Source organism: Hemiscyllium ocellatum, chromosome 14 (assembly GCF_020745735.1).
Source record: "Hemiscyllium ocellatum isolate sHemOce1 chromosome 14, sHemOce1.pat.X.cur, whole genome shotgun sequence".
Classification (NCBI taxonomy): Eukaryota; Metazoa; Chordata; class Chondrichthyes; order Orectolobiformes; family Hemiscylliidae; genus Hemiscyllium; species Hemiscyllium ocellatum.
In genome coordinates, this window is record NC_083414.1 from 62,748,650 (window position 1) to 62,765,117 (window position 16,468).

The 16,468-nt window shown below is 40.2% G+C and overlaps 1 protein-coding gene across 1 annotated transcript; it reads left to right on the forward strand.

The window, feature by feature from the left end:
- The first annotated feature begins 607 nt into the window (after positions 1–607).
- On the forward strand, positions 608–15,584 carry LOC132822161 (tumor suppressor candidate 2-like). The gene is made up of 3 exons (XM_060835232.1): positions 608–1,010; positions 10,442–10,562; positions 12,804–15,584. The coding sequence occupies exons 1-3, from the start codon at positions 862–864 to the stop codon at positions 12,867–12,869; spliced, it is 336 nt and encodes a 111-aa protein (XP_060691215.1). The 5' UTR covers positions 608–861; the 3' UTR covers positions 12,870–15,584.
- The last annotated feature ends 884 nt before the right edge of the window (positions 15,585–16,468 follow it).

Consider the following 16,468-nt stretch of genomic DNA (forward strand, 5'->3'; position numbering starts at 1 on the left):
ATTTGATACACTGTACATTAGGTAATGCCATTCATATTTCCACAGTTACATACACAGCTCCGAATTATCATTATTACATACAGATCAGTGCATTTCTCACTCATATATTGAGCTGAGGCGTCAGCAGAGCCCAAATGACTGCATGGGCCCCCTGCTTTTCTTTAGACAGGCAGATGTTAAACGGTGGTCTTTCCCCACCACGCCTTGGCGGCAGCTGCCCCAAGCTTCAGCGCGTCCCTCAACACGTAGTCCTGGACCTTGGAATGTGCCAGTCTGCAACACTCAGTCGGGGTCAACTCCTTCAGCTGGAAGATCAACAGGTTTCGGACCGCCCAGAGAGCGTCCTTCACCGAGTTGATGATCCTCCAGGCGCAGTTGATGTTCGTCTCGGTGTGCGTCCGGGGAACAGGCCGTAGAGCACGGAGTCCCGCACATCTATTTATACGTATTTTACAGTAACTTTTCTCCATAAAATAGAGGGGGATATTTTACACCAAGGATGTCTCAAGTTAAACTAACAAACTAATACCCCTCATCACCTGACCTGACAACCCAACGACCTGCTGCCACCGCCTCTCCCCGACGTCATATCCGCCGGCCCCGGCCACTGACGTGAAAGTGGTTACAAACAGGCGGCTGTGTGGACAGACTCCGGCCGTGGGCGGGGTCCTTATCGTTGCAGCTCCTAACCGTCACTGAGCAGCTCGAGCGTGGGTACGCGAGACCCAGGCTTCAGGCCTAGCCCTCTCCCACCCCTGCCTTGCCACCAACCACCCTTCTGCCTCCCTCTTCCCACCCTCACTCCCTTCCCCTCTCACCTACCTCCGAGAGCCGCCGCTCGGAGATGGTCTCCGGCTGATCATGGGCGGCAGCAGTTCCAAAGGCCGCACCTTCTGGCCCTTCGGGTCGGGCGCCGTCAGCGAGTCGGCCAACGGCGTCGACGAGCAGAGCCTGGCCCGATACAAAGGCGGCCGGCTCGGGGCTACTCCTTTCGTCTTCAGCCGCCGAAGGTAAGAAGAGGGAAGGGTAGGGGTGGAGTGGGAATGGGGCGGTTCAGGTCAGATTATGGAGGAAGAGTTGGCAGCAGCCAGACTGTGGGGTGTTGAGGAGAGGGGTCAGGGATCCTGGGGAGGGATGGATGGGGGTTTGGAAACAGCGATGTGGTGGTGGTGGGGGGTAAGCTGGGATCCAGGGGATGGTTTGGGGGTGGGGGGTGTGAACTGGGATCCAGGAGAGGGATGGTGTAGTTTGGGCTGGGGGTGTGGGGCAGAGATCCAGGGGAGGGATGGTGTAGTTTGGGCTGGGGGTGTGGGGCAGAGATCCAGGGGAGGGATGGTGTAGTTTGGGCTGGGGGTGTGGGGCAGAGATCCAGGGGAGGGATGGTGTGGACTGAGGACATTACTGCTCTTGAAATGGCTTGGCTTTTCACCTTAACTCTTGTATAAGTTTATTGCTGTTTAAAAGCAAGCTCCTGCAGATTCTGGAAATCTGAAGTGCTGCAGAGTGTGCTGGAGAAGTTCAGCAGATCAAGCAATATATGCGGAGAGAAATGGTTAATGTTTTGAGTTTGGTACAACTCTTCAGAATTGAAGAATGTTTCATAAAGAAGAGTCACAACAGGTTCAAAGTTAAGTCTATTTTCCTCCACAAGACTGAGCCTGAGTTTTTTCCACTTGGTGGGAAGGGTGCAGGGGGGTGGAAGTTCCATTTGAATAGGTCCCGGACATTCTCCTTCTGTATCCCTTGCCATGGTGCAAGTATGTTGACTTATCCCATTTATATTTACCAAGGTGGCCAATTTATCTTAAACCCCCCCCCCCAAACCCGCTATTCTTTCATGAGATCCTTTGCAGTCAATCAAACTGCCAAGTGAAGAATTTCCTCTCGCACTTCATGTAATGGTTTTTATTTTTCTATTTAAAATTGAGCGCATGCCTAGCTGTGCAAAAAGGCCTCTGCGGGACTTCACTTCAGAACTGTCACGTCCACTAGGGCAAATGACCGAGGAATGATTGTTGTAGATTGAATAGTATATCTTTAGTAATTACTGATGTACTTCAAGGTGGTCTAAGATGTCAATAGAGCAGTAATATTTCATAAACAAACACACCATTAAATATACTGTCTGGAGATTTTTCCTGAAATGAGCAAAGTTTTGATATGTTCTTGAATATCTTGTGACTTGCATGTTGCAGCTAGTAAATTACTTTGAAAGTATGGTTTGTTGACCTCCCTCCTTTCTTAGCATGAACCCATCATACTGCCATCTTCATTGGAGGATGTTATAGTTGGTTCAGAGCATTGTTTCTTTCTCTACAGATGCTGAGTTTCTCCAGCACTTCGACATGAGAGCATGTCCAAGTATTGTGTCGAATTACAGATCAGCAATGTGACCATGTCTTCAGTGGGGCTTAATTCCACAACTCTTAACTAAGACAGCAGTACTACTTTTGAGCCAAGGATGGCCCATGTAATATTTGAGGTGAAAGTTCTGGTGCTGAACTCTCTTGACATATAAAGAAAAGTGTCTTGGGAGTGCTTGGTTTGTTTTTTTCATAGCATTTGAATTTTAGTGCCAGTGTAGAAACTCAGATTCTTGGGGCCTTTTCCAGAGCAACATATTATCACAAATCATTGGATTGTTTCATCCCAGGGATTGTGATGTAATGCAGTTGAGACTTCAGATACCTGTTAAATGCCATGAAGCTACTTTGAGAAGTTAGACTAACAAGTAACTTGCTGCCAGGCCTTGTAGCATCAGAACTGAAGAAAGTTCTCTGGACCCTAGACGTTAAGTCTGCTTTCTCTGTGCAGATACTGCTAGACCTGTTGAATTTTTCCAGCAGTTTCTGTTTTCATTTGATTTCCAGCATCCATAGTTTTGCTTTTATATTTTTCATAACTTACCACTATTTGTTCATGTTGGATGCTGTACTAAGCTGCATTCTCAGATGTTTGTAATGGATCTCCTCTGATATGACATTAATGTTTTGAATTTAATCGGTAATATAAGGCAAAGTTTGCATTAATGAGATCAAATTATTCATAAATTTTAAAAATTTAATCAGTTTTGAAGTTTAGCTTCTTTCTCTCTCTAAGCTTTATTTTAAAATGTTTTTTTCTCATGTTCTATATGCCCCATTTAATTTACACTATTCCTCCTTTTAAGAATTGGGAAAGTGATCTATTTCAGGACATGTATCTAGCCACATTAATCCCATAATTGAGAGCAGGTTATTAGTATTGTGCGGCTGACAAATTCTGATCTCTTGTTTCTACGTGCTGCTACACCCCTGTACACATCTGCACTAATATCCCTTGGCATGTGTAGTTTACAACTTAGCTAAGATTGAGAAATTGTCATGGGAATTATAAGCAGCAAACAACAACCTGCTTTTCCCTGGTGCAGCATGTTGGTTATATCTGCTGTCAGTTCTGTTACTTTATAATGCAGATAGGAAAGGATGGAGTCTTCTCTTTACTAAATTTTGAGTCTCCTTTTCAATCATTTACTATAATGGGGGAAAGGTCAACCTCATAAATGAGGCTAGAAAAATGGGAATGGTATCCTCTACTGGTTTGGCAGATGTTTGTATAATGTAAACTGCCTAAATAATGCTGCTTTTGGCAGTGAGCTGCTAAGTTTATGTATTTTATTTTATGTTGAAGAGGTCTATTCTTCTGCAGTCTTTGTATTTGCAGGCACTTGTGATTTTTGTTTAATAAGGACTTTGCCTTTTATACTTGAGTAGATGTCATTGATCAGGATGCTAACCTCTCCCTGTTAGAGTCCATAATAATTGGACTTGTAGTTGGGGAGTATGTTTAAGAAGTTTGCTGGTGGTATAAAATTTGATAGCATGGCAGCTAGGAGGGGATTTGCTTGAACCTGGAATCTCTTAGGTGGGAACAGCAATGGCACTTTGAATTCAGCCTGAAATACTGAGTGTTTGAGTGTGGCATCAAGAAGCCCTAGCAAAATTGGAGTCAATGGAGCAAACTCCTGACTGGTTGGAGTCATACTTGGCATGTAGTAAGATGGTTATTGTTGTTAGTCGGTCAGCTCATCTCCAGAACATCTCCGCTGCAGGAGTTCATCTGTATACTGTTCAAATCGAACCATCTTCAGCTATTTCAGCAATGACCTTCCCTTCATAAAGTCAGAAGTGTGGGTATTTACTGCTGTTTTGCACAAAGCTGGGCATCATTCACAACTTTTTCTTTTGTACTAAAGCAATCCAAGTCCAAATGCTACAAGATCTGGACAATATCCTGGTTTGGGCAGGAAAGTGATGATTAACAATTGCATCACAAATGCTGGGCAGTGATTATTTCCAACAAAACGTTCTAACCACTGATATTCAGTGCCCATGATATTCAGTGGCATTACCATCACTGAATCCCCTAACTATAAACATCCTGGAAGTGATCATTGACCAAAAACAAATATATTAACCATACAACTGCAATGCAACAAGAGCTGTTTAGAAATTAAGAATACTGCAGAGAGTAACTTGCCTCCTCACTCCCCAGAGCCTATCCACCATCTACAAAGCACAAGTTCAGGAGTATGAATAAATGCTCATCAGTTACCTGGATGTGTACAGATCCAACAACACAAACCTTAACACCATTCATTATAAAGCAACCAGCTTGATTGACATCACCAACATTGTCACTCCACCACTGATGCTCAATAGCAGCAATGACTCCCAGCTACAAGATGCAATGTAGAAATTTCACCAAAAACAGCACCTTCTAAATCCATGGCTGTGAGTATTGAGAAGGAGGAGGGCATGGATACATGGAAGCACTATCACCTGCAAGTTCTCTTCCAAGCAACTCATAATTCAGACTCGGAAATATGTCACTTCTTTCATTGTTGGTCAAAAATGTGGATTTCCCTCCTTAAAGTGTGACACTACCTACAGCATGTGGACTGCAACCCAACACCCCACCTACTCCACAAGGAATTTGAAGGTAATCCACTTGAAGACAAAAAGGCAAGACATTACACTAACAGGTAGGGTTATGTAGAATACTGAAAATCAGATAGACCTTTTTGTGCATATCCACCAACTTCTAAAAGCAGGACAGGTAGGGTGGTTAAGACACATGGAATGCTTGATTTGTTTAGCTGGAGCATAGGATGTTAGATCAAGGAAGCCATGCTGGACCTGCACACAATGCTAGTTAGGCCACATCTGGAGTATGGTATGTAGTTCTGGTCACATAGGGAACCATGTACTAGAGAGTGTGCAGACAAGGTATCCCAGAATGTTGTCTGAACGGAGGAAAGATTGAATGGGCTGAAGTTGGTTTTCTTGAACCAGCAAAGGTGATTTGATAGAGGTGTATACTGTTGAGTGGCCAAGATCGAGTAGAAAAGCACCTTTTCCATTAGTAGAGGGGTCAATAACTAGGTGGTGGAAGTAGATTTAAGGTAAGAGGTTGAAAGCTAAGAGGAGAATTGAAATGTTTTCACTTGGAAGGTAATGAGAATCTGGAACCCATATCATTCACAGGTTAAGTCACAGTCTCAATAACATTTTAAGCAGTATTTAGATATTCACTTGCTTTGCCATAGCCTCTGGGATTTGGGTCAAAAGTTGGAAAATAATATTAATGTCATAACTTTGGTGCAGATATGATGGCCCAAATGGCCTACATCTGTGCTTCAAATGCCTGAGTCCATAAATGTTAATAATAGTTTCAGCAATGAGATTTGAAGTAACTTCCAGTTTTAAGTAGAGTTTAAAACCTGGAAAATAGTTACAGTAAGTGGATCTTGTCTGGAAAGGTGAGGGTAACAAATGACCCTTTGTTTGGAAGAGCAGATTCTGCTGAGGTGGGTTCCATTGACATGAGCAACCTGCGAGTACATTAATGTAGTAGACATTCTAAAGTATGCACCTAGACAATTTGTCTGTAGAAAGAATTTGAATCTGATCTCTCTTACCCAGTAACCATTTCTACAGTTTGGCCACTCTAGAACGCTATCACTTTCTCAGTTACTTGAGATGGTGCTTGGAGCATTCTGCCTGAGCTGAAGTCAGAACTCAGCACAGATTTTGGCCGCCTAGCTTGTACATGTGTGTTTCTGCACTAGGTGGATCTGGAAGGTGCATCTTCTGAATATTGTTTCCTTTCAACTTTTTTGAAAGTTGTTGGTTATAATTGTCAGAAGCAGTGATCTCATGTAATTTTTTCTTTGTGCACTGTTGAGCCGTCTGATTATGCTGGTATAGTTCAAGATAGGATTCCATTTATTTTGTAGGCAAAGGTGGGAAACATTCCAAATGCTGGAGCATAATTTGACAACATTCTAAAGTGAAGAAGAAATACTTAACTGCCAGGGCAAACTTGAATGTAGTTATAAACAATCAGTGGTTGTTAGTTGATGATTCCATTATTAATCATTTACCGAAGCCATTTTAAAATGAAGCATTTTAGGCTCCAGTGTAAGAAATAGTAGTGAATGAAATTATTCCAATGTCAAAATGTATTCAGATTATTTTGAGTTCCCAGGGCTTGATTCATGATATTCATGCATCTTCGCACAATTTCTCAATCAGTGACAGAGGGCAAAGAGCATTGGAGCAGCAGTTATTTACACTGATTTATTCTTTTGTTTCTTATGCTTGAGAGCACACTACCACCACTGTTAATAGTATATATTTTAAGTTGGATTTGCCTAAATAAAAAATAGGCATTACATATTGCTTGTGAATTGGTGATTGCTATCTAATATTGGTGACAGTAGAGACGGCACGTTTTGAAGTGCACTGCTGATTGTCCTGAAATTAAATGGTGGGTTACTTCCTCTGCTTAAGAATTAGGTTGCTGGCTCACTTCAGGGCTAACATTCTGTCGGGCAGATTCAAATGTTGACCAGACAGCATGTGAGTGACAGTTTTCCTTCTCTGATATTTAGCAAATTAGTTGAAATTTTCACAACCACTTTAATGGTTTCCTTTTTCTGATGCTAACCTGTAAATGATTCTCAGTATCTGTGTTCTCAGTTCAATACAATGTAATTAATGCTGGTATGTTTTGGAAATGTTTTGGACTAGTTGATGTCAAGTGAGCCACATCACTAGCAGCTTAGAATACACAGTGCAAGTTATTTTAATCCTTTTGTAATTTACAAAATAAGGGTACATTTGAATCCTTGATCACTACACCATCAATGTAACATTCCTTTAATGGTTGAGAGAGAGGCAACAACAGAATAGTGAAGGGAAGTTGAACTCAGTTTTAACTGAATTTAAAGCAACGTGTTGAAAGACTTGGATTGCACAGTACATAAAGGGTCCTCCTATCGGTAACACAAAAATTATTCACTATAATTCCACTCCCTCCAAACTGTAGTCTCCGGTCATTCTTAGACTGAGCTAAACTGTTTACAACCTCTGTAGCTAGTCCTAAGTACAGTGTATAACAATCTCACCTCTCTATCAAAGCAGTCTGCTTATACTTCCAGTGTATTGCCCATATCACAGCTCCTCTGCTACTGGAACCCTTATCCATTGCTGTGTTACCTCTAGTCCCAAAGCTGCTCAAGCTGGGTTTCCACCCTCCACTAAGTTAAGATAACTTAAATTATATTTATATATGTTGCCTTCCATCCAGTGCTTTGATTCTAAAACATTTTTCTTGTCCAAATCTCTGCATGACCTTGCCCATCCATTTTGTGACTCTTCCAGCCCTCCAATTTTGGCCCCTTGTGACCTCTCATCTTTATCCTAGCGTTAATTGTCTTCAGATAGCTTGGACCTAAAGTTTGGAGTTTTGTCTCCAGCTCTCCTCGTTGGCCAAGCCATTGTGCTCATATCTCTTTACACTTATCAATTCTTGGCTAATCACTTCATTCCTGTGAAGTGCTGCGATATGTTTCCTTTTGTTAAAGATGCTAGTAAAGTGCACATTGTTGACTGCTTATCTATAGAATTAAAGTTTCAACAAGTTAAAAGGACTGTAATTTGAATTATCTACTTTTTGGAGTAGATGCCAGAATTAAGAAGAGTGAAGATATTTTGGACATTTGTGGAGCTCAAATAAATTAGTGAGGATGTGATGAAGCTACAAGAGTTGAAAACGAAATTGAGAATTTTTAAGATTATGGGGTTCTTTAAATATGGGTCAGTGAGCCCTTGAACATTGGTGGAAAGGAACATAATGCATGCAAGAACATGGGCAGCAGAGTTACAGGTGACCTCACCTTTATATAAATTGGAGCGGTCAAATCTAGAGGCAAATGATGTGGATGAGGATTTCAGAAGCAAATCTTTGAACAGAAGGGTACACTTAGACAATGGTAAATATTACACCAAACTGGGAAGCTGTCTGGCCACTCTGCCAACTGCCAGCTGGTGCCAAAGCTGATGACTTCAGAGAAGCGGACATCTTGCTTTTGCTCAAGCGCGCACACTCTTTGGGGACCCTGGTGGTATCAGCACAGATGTGGTAAGAGAAACCATTGCAGGTATTTATCAGGTTAAGATTAACCAGATGAGAATGGAACAAAAAGTGTAGTTCTATCCAGCTGGGCAACAGGGATAATTTGTTAGTCATGTTACATTTCAGTTCATGCAAAGTAACTCAATCCTCCATTTCTATATTTGCATTGTAGAGGGGAACTTAAATTTGCTGCACAGGTACTTGAGCAGCACATGGTAGCTATTTACTTAGGCATTTAGATTTTAAGAATAACTACTAAATTTGCAATAAAATGCAAAGTTCTGTTAGTAAACCAACCACCACCTCAAAAAGTCATGGATGATCTGGTTGGAAATGTAAAGTCCTTCTCAAAGTCATGATCTGGCAAGTACATCAAATTTCGTTTATAATAGAGCAGGCATCTTTGAAAGGCTGCTTAGAAAATAGTCATGTTCCTTTGGGGTCAGGACTGTACTCAACATCAGTATTCAGCTCAAGAACTCTAGTGTATTGTTAGATCCCAAACAGATCAAAACTTTTCGCCTTCATCTGGTTTGGAGCCAGTTATCTTTGTCTACTTTAAAAATAAAGGATGAGTTCCAGAGAAATAACTTACTGAACAAATCAACAAAATTCTAATATCATACAAATAACATGCTACTAAGGGTTAATGCAGTATTATGGTATAAAACATGTACAACTTATTTCTAACTCGGAACGTTAACGTGTGGAATATATGGATATTATTCTGTAATTGGAAACCCCATAATGGATACCTAATGACAAATGCTATCAAGGCATAGCCAACTGATTTCTCAGCAAACACCCCCCCCCCCCACACACACACACCAATTCAGATGTTAATGACATGGGTCATCAAATTTCATTAAACTCAATTGCAGTTCTTCACTTTTCCAAGACTGGCTTTGAAACAACACCTTGAGAGATGCTGCATCATAGACTGTCTCAGTGGCTACTCTTGTTCTGGCACCTAACTGTCTTGAGTCTACTGTCCTGGATTCTGAAAACTGCACTCCAGTACTTATCTCAGGTGCAGCTAATTTTTTTTTCGCTAATGGTTTGTTTCTTGACCCTGATGTTCTTATGTTTTCCATGAAATCTAAATTATTCACTGCTGTGAAATATTTATAGACACTGCTTGTAAACTTTCATACCTCATTCTCTCGGGCATACTGAAATATTACTCTGACCTCTTCCAAGCCCCTTCCCACTTCTCCAACGCAGAACCAGCAATTTTCCTGGTTGTCTTCAGGTCTCTAACATGACTGAAACTTGACTCCAGCTAATCCCCAAAATTTCTTTTGAGTTTCTTCTTGCAGCACAGAGCCATCTACCTGCTCTTAACCCCTCTAACTCCACCCACAAGCAATAAGTGTAGTTCAGTTGCCATCCCAACAATACAGTTAGCTGCCATGTTTTTTACCAAAAAAATGGAGCCTCCACAAATACTTGTCTCCATTCCCTAACTGTCTCCTTTTGAACTCATTCAGTGGCCCTGAAAAAGTTCTGGGTGGCCTAATAAAATCTTACAATTGCAGGACAAAATTGAATATTGACACTAGCAATTGTGGACTGTGTGCCATACATTTAGCAGAGCATGTGGTTTCCCCAAGTATGATTGAGTGTACAAGGAAAGGACGATAATTAACAGGACTTAAGTGATCATTAAACACTAAAGCCAGCTTAGGAATTTTTCACTTTTATTTTGGTTGTAAACTTTCTAAAGCATTCAGAGGCCAATCTGGTCAGGACGTTTAAATTTTGGTTAGAGTATGTCCATATATAAAAGCCTTGCCATTTTTTTTTAATATAAAGCCACTTTCATAAATATACCTAACAACACACTCTAATTTTTCATTAAATTATTGTGAATACATTGTGGAGACTTCTAGATTTTCAGCTGGCAACAAAGTTTCATTTTAATGTTGTATATCCATTTTGTGATAGACTACATTTTTTGTGGGTTTTTTTGCCTTTGCAGCTCGATGTATTATGATGAAGATGGTGATTTGGCTCATGAATTCTATGAAGAAACATTTGTCACAAAGAATGGAAGGAAAAAGGCTAAACTGAAAAGAATTCATAAAAATTTAATACCTCAGGTGAGAAGCAAATATACAGCTTTGTAATTAGTGTATCCTTTTGTTTTTTTCTGGATAGAGTTACAGTAAAGACTATGCATTTATGTAGTCTGTTCAAAAGCAGCAAACCCTTCAAACAATTGTATAGTGACCTATTATAAAGCCAAATACTGCAGCCATTCTGTGCAAGTGGTTCAACTGCAGCATTTGTTATAAGTGAGCGTCCACCTGAGTTTTTTTTCCCCCAACCTGTTCCTGTTTGAGATTGAGGGATGCAAAATGCTATTGCTTAATTTCCATACCTTATCCTTCAAATTCCTTACTGTTGTCACAGATTGAATGCAATGTCATGCTGGTTACTTCTGCACCTCACCACCTTTTGCGACTTTGCTGTATTGCTCACTAGAGGGTGATGTTCTTCAAGGTCCCTAAAATATTCCAAGGTGATTGGACACAGGTTCGCTGTCTGTTTGCCTCCAAAGCCTCTGCCCTCTTGCTGGGATCATTTAATTCATCTGTTGTTCTGGACTTAAGACATCACCACTCAGTGTATTATCTCTGCACCAGGTGAAGCTGATACATTTGTTTATTTCAGCTTATTGGATGTGAAGAGGCACCAGGGTATGCTGGCTGGTGCACATTAGGTGTAAGTGATAGCTGAGGATGCTGAAGCAGCAAGAGCCTTGCCCACATTAAAAACCAGAGATTGCCACTAGTATGACTCATTAAGGAATTTCTTTGACAGAACAAGTATCAATTTAAAAGCAAAATAACTCAGATGCTATAAATCCATAAGAAAACAATGTTGAAAATATTCAGGAGGTCTGATATCTGTCAGTCTGTATCTGTGGAGGATGAAACAGTTAATGTTATGAGTTAAATATAACCTTTCAGAACTGAAGGGGCGTAGATATATGGTGGGTTAAATGCTGTTGAGAGGGGCAAAACAAAGAAAATGCTTTCTCCAGGGTAGAGGGGTGCAGTGGGGTCCATGGCATGTTGGATTTTAGTATTTTACTCAGGATAGATTTTAATTTTCTAACCTTTCCTCAAACTTAAGCAAAATCAGATGGAACTAACTAAAATTTCCAAGTCTAACTCTGTCGTGGACTTTCCCACAGGAGCCCAGATGTCATTTAGTTGTCCATTAGCAGTTTCAACTTCCTAGACAATTCCTGTGATATCAGCTGTGGAAGAACATCCGCATGATCCTGTCATGCTCTTCTTATTTAAACTGCTGCAGCAATGATTTTTCTTTTACAAGATCTGGGCCATTGCGTTCCTTCATAGTACCAAACCAACAACTCCTTGGATAAGTATGGATCAGTAAATGTTAGAGTTCAGGCAAAAACATGTTAAGGTCATAGGGAAGCTGCAGAAAGGATTGAGTAAACTTGTATGAGTTGAGATTGAGACACTAATCTGGAACTCTTAAACTAAACAGTAGCAGGCAAATTCCTTTCATCCATCCATCCAAATTGTGAACTTAAAGCAGCAGTCACTGGCTGTTATTCAGATGTAAAACATAGGCAAACTTGATACAATTATATCCAAACCACTTTGGTTAAAGACCAATAAATCTGATTGCAGTTCAACTAAAATAGCAGCATGTACCAGTTTCTGAAAGAGATTAGAGGCTGGTTTTAATAGATATTTTGAATCATCCAAAAAATTAGTGGACATTTACAGTGAAAACTTTCACTAAAACAATGCAGCTTATCATTTTTTTCAATTTAGTTTGGACAACATCATAAAGGGAAACAATTATTTAATACAAATTTGTTTCTCTGCAGCAGCAAAGTATGAAAGGTCAGCATTAGAAACTACTTTGTCTTCCTATGGTTTCAATATTTGATGGTCTTATATCTCTATCCCCAAGTAACAGTATTGTCATCAGGATACCGTTAGAGTTTTGCTTGTGTACTGAAACCACTGGGTACTACATTAAGGTGTGTGTGTGTGTTACTGGAAAATCCAGCCTTTATTATCCATCTTAACATTTTTGAGAAATCATACAACACTGCTAAAGGTCACTTGAACCATTGTACTAGCTGTTTAAAAGAACTGTTCAATTGAGACATTTGAGTTGTTCAGTCACAAACGTGGATTATGATTGGTAACTTATAACTTTTGCTATTCATCATAGCAGTTGCTTAGTTGAACATTCACAATAGAATTGTTAGCAATATGTTAAATAGCCCATAAATGCAAGCTGATCATTTTTTAACTCAGAGTTACCTGATCTATTTTTTTTTCCTACAGGGGATGGTTAAACTGGACCATCCACGAATCCATGTTGATTTCCCAGTGGTTTTATGTGAGGTGTGACTGAAGTGCAAGTTTTCATCAGATTAAGACTTGTGCACTATAGATGACTGCCAGATGCTGAATTCTCCTTGGACCTTCGTTTCAGTGGTGGAGACTGGCCCAGTGAGCACATGGCATCTGTTTCATTTGCGTGTAGTTTTTTTCTGCTACAGGCCAAACTCTCAAACATTTCCCTTCTATGAATATCAATAGAGTAATCTGAGATTATCCTAATTCAATTAAATCTAGTCACAGTACAGATATACACTAAAACTTTTGTGCTGTTTCAAGTAATTGTGCTAGATGACTAAGACTGGTACTCAAACAGTGTAAATAGCTTTAATTTAATGCAGTCATCAGGGATATTTAAACATTGAGTCTGTATATATGCATCTGCACAGTGTTCAGCAGTAAATATAATGGCATATCCATGAAAGTTGATTAGTTACAAAGTTTGTTATTTATCAATGACTTTTTTTTTGTTCAAGAATGTTTTAATTTTCTCATTGTGTAATAAAATTCCCAGCGAGTCTCTTGAAATTTTTTTACTGACTCTTGATTGTCATGAAGACAAATATTTCTAAAACAGGAGTTTAAACTGTTTCCTGTACCAAAAGTGAAAGCTTTATTTAAGGAAGCAATCCCATACATGAACTGAATAGCAAAAGCATAATGAAAACATGGAGAAAAATAGGTGGCAATGACAGCTTAACCTTGTTAAAAGAGCCGCATCATCACAGGTGTCATAACACATCCAATATCTGACTACAGAATATTGGTCAGGGAGATGGGTTTTCCTCCCTCTCCATGCTAGTGCCTTAGTAGCATCTACATCTGGCCTGTCTGCTTTAAACCAATTTAGCTAATCTATTCACAATGCTCATTTTGTGCAGATCATCAAACATTGGGAAAGATTTACTGAGCCGCAAGAGAGTCCTGTGCTGAATGATTATCAGTTGAAATCTGGCATAATTTGAGTATGCTCATTGGATTGCATTTTCACAGTTGACTTGAGGGACTATTTGTGACTCCAACTGACCTAATCTAAAAAGAACTGGTGGAGCCCCTGTCACTAAATTGTTTGCTGAAACTGGTAACTGCTTTGTCCAAGTAATGAAATAGTTGCGCATTTATCCAAACTGGATAAACAGTTGCAAAACTCAACATTGGCTACAAGGTTTAACTTCTGTTCACAACTAAGTGTTTTTTTTTAATCCTAAAAGCATTTAATTATAAGCCAAATATGTAATGGTGTTGTTTGCTGTCTTCCAGTTTAGATGGGTAAATGACAATAAATAGGTGATCTATTGGATACTTGTCAATTCATTTGGTCTAGTCCAGGAACTGTCAAGCAACCCTTTTACTACAGGCAAAAGATGCTTTTATAGTTAAAGTTGTGATCAATGTTCAAGCCTGACTGTTCTTAAACTGTTCAGTGCACATGTGTAAGCATGATAGCTGAAATATTTGTCCATCAAGTGGATGTTGTCGTAAAGTAAATGAAATGCAATTTTCCTAAGAGTTAATCTTTAATCACATGGTCTTTAGATATTGCTAATTGAAGAATTGGCTGTTTTAATGAAAAATAAGACTACCAAGAGGCAAGCTGAAATCCACACCATCCAGGGTGTTTTTGTTTCGGCATGTGGTTGGAAGAGATGTAAGGAAGTAGGAGCTGATCATAGTTCATACAGAAAGGAAAAGGTGGTGGAAACTGGATGATTGACATGAGATTAAGGTTATAATTTACACAAATGGATTTAGCTAACATGTGGTTCATTATTATTTGGACTGTGTGCCATATCTTATGTACTGAAATTAAACGTCACTGCCTGTAACAGCACAAATAGTCAAATATATAGAATTAGATAGTCTTTGACAAATCATTGCACTGAACGTTATATCTGCTTCAGGTTCACTCAATGCGTTAAAAGAATATTAGGTTTTTAAAATGATTCCCAATTAACATGTTTGGCTGAGCATGCAACAAGATCTTCTTGAGCATGCCTTTTCCTAAAGATACTGAAGAAGATTTCTTCCATTTCACTATGATTAATAACAGTTGAGCTCAATGTCACAAAGGAGTTAAAACACTCATTTTGAAAAGGATAATTATTTACTTTCCAACTTGTGTATAAAACTTTGAAGGTAGGTGGCACAACATTAATTGAAGTACAAGAAAACAGGAGGGATATAATAATATTTCTGGCCAGAAATAGTGTGGTGCTGGGAAAGCACAGCAGGTCAAGCAGCATCTGAGGAACAGGAGAATCGACATTTCGGGCATAAGCCCTCCTTCATTCCTGATGAAGGGCATATGCCCGAAACATCGATTCTCCTGTTCCTCGAATACTGTCTGACCTGCTGTGCTTTTCCAGCACCACACTCCTGACTCTGAGCTCTAGCATCTGCAGTCCTCACTTTCTCCTGGCCAGAAGTGAAGTCTGGATCAATGAAAACTTAATAGGTCCTTTGGGCTCAGCTGTTGATTGCACTTCATGTGAATGTTAAGGCAACAAAAGATTGATAAATGTTGGCTGGACTTCTATAAAGCTCTATGATATCAGATTTAATAAATAGTTATTTTAGGTTGAGCCCCAACTGCCTGAAGTTAGTCAGGAATGGGAGGAAAAAAATGGTCCTTACGTGCTGTGCTTCATACCCATTCTTTAAGGGTATATTGACTCTGGAGCAACTCACTAACCCTTATTAAAAATAAAATGTTCTTATTGAAAATGTGTACTGTAGTTCTTTTTAATCAAAGGAAGTTTAAACAGCCTGCCATTAAACATTTTAAACAATGCAATAGCACACATACTAATAGGCCCACTAGCTTGTGCTGCTTCTATTTGGTTTCAATTTTGATAGAATGAGTAATTAGAACAAAATCGAGGATTTCAGGTTGTCAGACTTTTGATAACTGGATCTCCAAGGTATCACATCTTTTGTACCTGTCAGCTTGACTCAGTTGATGGTATATTCAAATCAACAGGCTAAAGGTTCAATGCCTACTGCTGTCTATAATCTTAACTGGTTTACATCATTTATTGCATCTGCTGCACCCGATGTGGCCTCCTATACATTGGGGAGACAGACCACCTACTTGTGAAACGTTTCAGAGAACTCCTTTGGGACACCTGCACGCACCAACCAACCCAAACACCCTGTGGCTGAACGCTTTAACTCCTCCTCCCACTCTGCCAAGAACATGCAGGTCCTTGGCCTCCTCCATCGCCAGACCATGGCAACACGATGCCTGGAGAGAGAGTGCCTCATCTTCTGCCTAGGAACGCTCTAACAACAAGGGGTGAATGCAGATTTCTCCAGCTTTCTCATTTCCCCTTTCTCCCCCCCCCCCCCCCCACCTTTTCTCAGTCCCAACCCTCAGATTCAGCACCACCTTCTTGACCTGCAATCATCTTCCCGACCTCTCTGCCCCCACCCCCTCTCCGGCCTATCACCCTCACCTTAACCTCCTTCTACCTATCGTATTCCTATCGTATTCCCAACGCCCCTCCCCCAAGTCCCTCCTCCCTACCTTTTATCTTAGCCTGCATGGCACACCCTCCTCGTTCCTGAAGAAGGACTTATGCCCGAAACGTCGATTCTCCTGTTCCTTT